The sequence below is a fragment of the Hippoglossus hippoglossus genome, chromosome 3 (genome assembly GCF_009819705.1).
Source record: "Hippoglossus hippoglossus isolate fHipHip1 chromosome 3, fHipHip1.pri, whole genome shotgun sequence".
NCBI lineage: Eukaryota > Metazoa > Chordata > Actinopteri > Pleuronectiformes > Pleuronectidae > Hippoglossus > Hippoglossus hippoglossus.
The window spans coordinates 21,049,708-21,056,997 of NC_047153.1; the positions used below are offsets into that span (position 1 = coordinate 21,049,708).

Consider the following 7,290-nt stretch of genomic DNA (forward strand, 5'->3'; position numbering starts at 1 on the left):
AGTACAATCAGCTCTCTAATGTGGAGAAGTATTTAGTATTATTGAATCAAAACACTCCAAATACAGCCTCCATAAAATAATAATTTTTTACACCACCACCACTGTACAGTCTTGATATTTGTGGCTGTTCGCTCCGATGTACAGTATAATCGAACCACTCGTATGTTATATGTATGCAGATCTTTCTTCATAATTTAAAAAAAGAAATATTAAACTTTCAATCACGACAGAAATGTGTTTGTAGTGTTTGATAGGCTGGTTTCAGCACCATGGACAGAGAGCTGAACAGTGATTGGGTCAACAATACAACGTCAAGGATTAGAATAATCCACCCATTGGTCTGATTCAAAGTGACAGCAGCTTTACGCACGCTGATTGGCCCAGGGTCAGGATACTTAGGATATGTTGCTCGTGCCATAGCGTCAATAAGAAAATATTATTATAGTCTCATGGTTTGCCTGCAGAAATCGTCTGATTGTCTTAGTCATAGTTCGTTCAACACGCAGCTGAAGCTCTGAGAGGAGACCGTGCGCAAAGAGAAGCGGCTGCTCTCTGGAGGAGGTAAGCAGATTATAGGTTTCCCTTCGGAATCCGTAATTCCTGCCTATGATGGCCAGCTCTCTGTCAAACTGTCCGCACATGTACATGAATATCACCGCCTCATTTATCCATCAAATGCAGATTGTGAATGCAGCCGGCGTGCGTTTTTAGAGGTCCGCCGAGGCGCGCGAGCGTCTTCTCCCCTCTCTGTGTGTGTGTGTGGTGTGTGTGTGTGTGTGGCGTGTGTTCTTGGTCGTTAAAATGTAATCACCACCATTGAGACGTGCCTGGAGGGCTAGTTTATTAAATCCCCCGACAGAAAGTCTCAGTTTATCGTATAGCTCCCTCTGTTAAATGTTTTATTCTCTGAAATTACTCTCCTCTATTTGGCAACGGGGAAAAAAAAGGTGTACTCACACACATATGTAAAACGAACTGCAAATTAACACATGCATAAAGGAGCTTTGGAAACTAGTCCCAACCTGCAGCGTCTCCTTATGTTACAGGATCAACAGACAGAAGAAGGAGCGAATCTAAGCTGCCAACTTGAGAGTGTATCCACATGGCAGGTCGGTCCTCTTTTCCCTCTCACCCCCATTTTTTCACCCCAACCGGTCGAACCAGATGACCCCCCCACCTGGTTCTGCTGGAGGTTTTTTCCTCTTAAAAGAGAGCTAAAATTGTTTGCTCGTAGTTACTTGTAATTTTTTAAGTTCTTGACCTTACTGTGTAAAGCGCCTTGAGAAATATATGTGTTATAAAGTTAAAATGTTGTCATATAGAATCTGCTAAATGTATGCATGTATTAATGTATATATATATATATATATATATATGTGTATATACCATACTATACTCTACTATTTTTTGCAGAACCCAATTTTCCCCCACTGCCCGGATTCATTCCACTCAAGCCATGTTTCTACCAGGACTTTGACGAGATCCCTGAGCAGCATCGCAGCATGTGCAAGAAAATGTACCACCTGTGGATGTGTGAGTGGGACATTCAGCAAATCAGTTTACAATGTAATGTATGTGATGAATAGATAGTTAACTGCAGGGCTTAGATTACAGCTATGAAACATTAAACTGATTCTTTCCTCAGAACAACAGCAGAAGTCCGTATAAAGGAAAATGAAATTACCATGGGTTCTCCTGGAGGTCCCACAAACCTCTCCTGCGCGTTTAGCTCACGATAAGAACTACGTAACAGAAGGCTGGTGGTTTACAAGGATCCTTTTGGTCCAAAAACATTTTTACTTTTATTGGCGGCGGCTGTAACATCCTGACTGGTTTATTTGCTAATGAGTCATGGCGCTGACCAGATGGCCTTGGTTTGAGCGGAGCAGTTAACTTTAAAATTGTGTTAAATAATTTTCAGCAGAAGCACTTTCATCAAAGTTTATTACACCATAAACAAGCGGCACAATGGTGTTTGTGATAGTGCTCCGCTCTGGAGGCTCCCTGCCCGTCCATGAAGGCAGGTGAGGGAGGAGAGAGCAGGGGAAGAGCGGCAAATAAAAAGCCATGTAGGTAGATGTAGGTGCCATGACGCTAACTTAGCATGTTAGGAAAAGATCAACAACATGAGTAACTGTAAAGGATGGCATGAAAATAGTTTAAACAAAAGTGGGGCTGGGATACGGATGATGCAAAGGTTGCAGCTAACCACAGCCGATTTGGGTTGTTTGCAGGGTACAGTCAATAACATGCTTTCCATGAGGAATAATCATATCAACACACATGTATTTGTTGCCCTAAACTCTCTATCGTTACCTCTTTTCTTTTTGCAGGCGATAAACATAAACAGGTATTCAAAGTCTCAATCTGCTTCTGGATGTGCTGCTTCTCTTTGCCCCTCTTGTTTCTGTTGGTCATTCTATGATTCTGTGGATCGCCATATGTTACACTGAGCAAATATTGCATGCACATTGCTTTTTACACATCAGTTTGTTTCTGTCTCATGCCATTAACAGCTTGATTTGTTTGGGTTACTGCCGTGCATTGGGGAAATTGAAGTGTTTCTTTAATATCTGTCATGTTGCGGCTGTGTTTAGCTTGATACTGTCCCTACGAGGCACTTTACATTCTCTCTGCAGACCACAGTTTGAAACTTTGCTAGTTTAGAGAGGAAATATGGAAGCAAAGCACGGAGATTCAATTAGCACATAAGTGCAACTTATGTAGGGAGGACAGTCGATTCATAACATTACTGAGAATGACTAGAACAGGAAACACACAGAAAGGCTATTCAGGGAACACAAGCCATCCTGTGTGTCTAATTAGATATTTCACAGTATGTTTAATGCATGCTCCCTGCGTGGGTTTTCTCTGGGTACTCCTGCTTCCGCCCACTGTCCAAAGACCCGGTGCTTAGGTTCATGGGAGAGAATAAATTGCCTGTAGGTGTGCTCCTGGATGGTTGTTTATCTCTGTATGTTGGTCCTGTGATACAACGGCCACCTGTGTACCACGCCTCTCACCCAATATTGGCTGGGATTGGCTGCAGCTCCCCTCTGACCCTTAAAGGATAAGCTGCATGAATAATGGATGGATGGACATTAAGTTAATGCTGTCTGTCTTCATGTCCACTTTTTTGTTTGTTCTTTCCTGCATGTGCATGTCTTTGCATGTATCAAATAGATGATGTGGTGCTTCTTTGCCTAAAATATCTCTGTCGCGTTCCCACAGTGAACAGCGCCACACTCGCAGTGAATCTCGTCGGATGCTTCGTCTGGATGTTCGGTGGAGGGGGAGTCACCAACTTTGGACTGGCTATCATCTGGCTCCTCATGTTCTCTCCCTGCTCTTACGTCTGTTGGTTTAGGCCCATCTACAAGGCCTTCAAGTAAGTCACATACAAAAGTCCTGACATTGTCATTGTAAAGTTGTTTAGCTTGCATTTTGCTGGTGCAGTTGTTGTATCAAGCAACACAGTAATAACAAGCTAACAGTAAAGAAGGAATAACTTAAAGCCCCTTGCTGAATCAGGAGTTGTGCATTGATGTTGGACATATAATTGGCCCCCCTTTGTAAATTGGGGCCCCTTTATGGCCCCTGATTTAGAGAAATCCTAGATCACCGTGCATTTTCTTCTAACACCATGTAGAGAACCATGGGTGTGAAGATGCAGATTTCTCCTCATACTTTACAGCTGAGAAACTCAGGAGCTTCACAAATTTTCCACATCTTCTCTAAAGCACAAACAATGTTTTCTGAAGATTACATGTGTGTATCTTATGCTGTACATTGTACTTTGTGGAGACAATGTGATAAGTACCAGCTCTCCCCTCTCAGAATGTAACTACGGAAAGGCTCCATTACATCTTCCTCTCTCTTTACCTGTAAAAACAAATTTCGACACTTTGTATGGTGGCAACCTTGTGCAGTCCAGAGTTACCATAGGCTACTATATTAGAATATTTACATGAGGACAAGGTGAAGTCCACATTCACTAACTAAAGTTTGGGGCTTGAACTCAATTGACCTCCAGCAAACATAAATGTTTAAAACCAGATCCATCTGGAAACCCTCTTCTAACATGTGGCCATTGACTGGGCCACCAACAGAAAGATGTTGTGTTTAAATGCTGTATCTCTCAGGCCTTAGCACATCTGCTGTGAGTCGGGGGAAGCCTGCGTGTTACGTAGATGATGCCCTGATGCAAAACGCACTGCTAGATATGTGCATTGCCTGACACCACCTGAAACCAAATTAAGATCAAATAATTCAAATGACCCAGAATATAACATGGAAATACAATCTCACATGTGAACTATTAGATTCAACTGTGTTTATTTTTTTTATTTTCTCAGGAATGACAGCTCCTTCAACTACATGCTGTTCTTTTTTGTGTTCATGGCCCAAGTCGGCATCAGCATCATCCAAAGCATCGGCATCCCTGGGTGGGGAGTGTGGTAAGAGAAGAAAGCATTATCTCTTTCAAATTGTTTTAAGAGCTCACAATGCTCACAGTATTAAGAAATTAGAGTATTGAAATCAATTATTTTTGTACGTTTAGAAATTTTCCCATTGAAATCATTTCTTTTATATGTGGTCTTTCAAGTCAAATTGTTTAGAAGGATTTAAATACATTTCTCAAGTACAAAAAGCTTCACTGTCAGTGTCTTTGGAGCCAGTCAAGCGCAACCCAAGTGCTTTAGTCACAGTAAAAGTTCTTACATATGTCTTCGCACATTTTTAAGTGAGTCATTTACTTTTCTGCCACAAGCTAACAATAAAAATCTGAAGTGGTTTTCGAAAGAAAGCTAAATCAGACTTTGAGAGAAACACTCTGACTTCAAGGCAGCCAGGTAGACGGTCCTCGTTCAACGGTTTCATTCACATGTCAGTGATGGGTCGTCAGAAATTACCCTCATATAACATTTATGATGGTCCTGTTATTAGATTTTGAGAGGCTGTTAAAGCCATCCTCGAAATGTCACCTGACTCAGGCTGATGATCAGGAACGAATGTTGTGACAGCCTCCATAAGGTTTATAAATGTCACCATGTGCAACCGGACCTCCTCATGTATGAGCCATAAAACTTTTAAACTTTATATCGCAGCAATTAAAGTCCACACAATTATTAGCATTTAACGTCCGGATGTTCAGTGGAAGTATCGTGATGAGGAATATCAGATAATGCATTCAAGGTCTAAAATTCAGTACTTTTCTGGATGAAAATTGGTAAATGTAATCTCTCTCTTTTTTCAGTGGTTGGCTGGCAACCATCTCCTTCTTCAGCTATAATATTTTTATTGCACTGGTAATGCTGATCCCTACGATCATGTTCACGGCTGTGGCCTCGCTGTCCTTCATCGCCCTCACCAGGGTAAGAATCTGCACTTTTTAAAAAGAGAAATGTAGAGAGGTATTTTGGAGTGATGACTTTTGGGATGTTTTATTCAACAGCTGTGATTACATTTCATCAAAAGCATTTCTGGTGTTTTAATCCTTTTAATATAATTTTCTGCAGATGTTAAAGATTCCTTTATATTTTGATGTGAGGGGAAATAATAAATGGGCCTTTATCAGTCCAGAATTCTAGATTGATTTAGATGGTTTAAACTAACTAGGTCTAATTGAAAATACTCTATAATACTATCAGCTAAAATTCATAGAACCATAATGGTTTTGTTGATAATAACTTGTTGTCTTACCTTGCTGCAGATCCATAATTTCTACCGTGGCAGTGAGGGCAGCATGTCCAAAGCTCAGGAGGAGTGGGCCACAGGAGCCTGGAAAAACCCTCATGTCCAGGCCGCGGCCCAGGAGGCCGCCATTGGGGCCGCTACCGGAGGCGTGCAGGGTCAGTACTCCAGCCCACAGTATAACGACAACCAGATGTAACCGGCTCAAGGCAGGAGGTGTCAAAGAAATGACGTAACAGTTATGCCAAAGATTGAGTGGCAGGGTTAGGAAGGATCTTAGCACGTATGTATTAAGTTAAGAAATGTTACAGAAGAAAATACTGGCATATTGCAACATGTTCAGTTTTTATATCTGATTCAGCAGAAATGATCGTAAAGTATTTCATTATTCGGCAAATAAATATCTCATTGGGATGCTGGTTTTCACCTTCCAGTGTTATGCTGACTATTTGTTATGTTTTATGATTTTTCTCATGTTTTTTTTTTCCTGTTTAAAAAGATGTAATTAGTTTTGAATGTGTGTGATACTTTAGCGGCTCCATTATGAGAGCTGTGTGTTTTGTGTTGACCTGCAGTCTGAGCAGTTTTTACAAAAAGGAGGGAAGGAAAAATATTTTCTTTTCTTCAAAAATGCAAAATGATGTGCAACAACCTCGATGTCATTAAGATTAAATTATTTAGTATTTATTGATTAATAAATGTATCTATAACTGTACATGTTAAATTGATAAATGACTTAGGATGTCATATTTTAGAGAGACTCAGGGTAAATGAATTGCGATTTTGTGATTGTATTTAAAACGATGCTACTTTCTGTGACCTCGGCAAGAATTCATCATGTTTCTATGCAGTTTATCAATGAGTGCACTGTGAAATTAAAGAGGGTTGCAATGTGGAAAATGAAACATGTCTCTATTACAATATGAAACATTGTTATTATAAGACTTTGGCTGGATTTAAATTGAAACAGAAAGTTAAAACTTACTTGAAGCTGCCTCTTTGATGCCTCTTGAAAACATCGGATGGTCATCACACAGGAATTTACTCAGTTTGAATTAGCTCCACGTAAATTTAGAAAACAATAGAGCAAAGAAAACCAATAGGTTTTAGGCTGATTGTCAGTTTAGCAGCTGCTTTCTTCAGTATTGTGCAGTTGTGCAGACTTTTCTGCTGCTGTGTGGCTGATTGACCACCGAGAGGCGCTGAAGGTTTATAGAAAGAAATAAAATGCTGTAATGCTGTAATGTGCACAGATTACCTTCATTCATCCTTCACAGATCATAGTCTGCATTCACGGTAGTTCCTTTTATTTCCAGTTTCTCAATATTTTTCTTTTTTTAATCACTCGTTCCTCCTGGTTCTTCTTCCCCATCACACAAAATGGGAGCTATGGGAATCCATCACTAAACAAACACCCAGAGCAACAGATATGACGTAATGTGTTATCTTATTCTTATATGATGTTATTTTTTCATCCCACGGACACTGTTACATACATATTCATTTGTAGCCCTTGTGTTATGCAATATAACGAATAATTTGATTGCAAATATTTATTTTATTATTATGCACTCATGCAAGGTAGTTTCTTTGCAT

The 7,290-nt window shown here is 40.2% G+C and overlaps 1 protein-coding gene across 1 annotated transcript; it reads left to right on the top strand.

Annotated features, from left to right (window-relative positions):
- Nucleotides 1-257: 257 nt before the first annotated feature.
- LOC117758945 (secretory carrier-associated membrane protein 5-like) lies at nucleotides 258-6,771 on the top strand. Its single transcript, XM_034580979.1, has 7 exons — nucleotides 258-561; nucleotides 1,047-1,109; nucleotides 1,414-1,540; nucleotides 3,227-3,388; nucleotides 4,356-4,457; nucleotides 5,258-5,375; nucleotides 5,714-6,771. Exons 2-7 carry the CDS (start codon nucleotides 1,103-1,105, stop codon nucleotides 5,891-5,893), a joined length of 696 nt encoding a protein of 231 aa, XP_034436870.1. The 5' UTR covers nucleotides 258-561; nucleotides 1,047-1,102; the 3' UTR covers nucleotides 5,894-6,771.
- The last annotated feature ends 519 nt before the right edge of the window (nucleotides 6,772-7,290 follow it).

Bases quoted from the DNA above. Each gene is read 5' to 3' on its own strand.
- LOC117758945 (XM_034580979.1), top strand. The intron at 3,389-4,355 runs GTAAGTCACATA...TTATTTTCTCAG, and splicing joins CCCATCTACAAGGCCTTCAA to GAATGACAGCTCCTTCAACT. The intron at 4,458-5,257 runs GTAAGAGAAGAA...CTCTTTTTTCAG, and splicing joins ATCCCTGGGTGGGGAGTGTG to TGGTTGGCTGGCAACCATCT.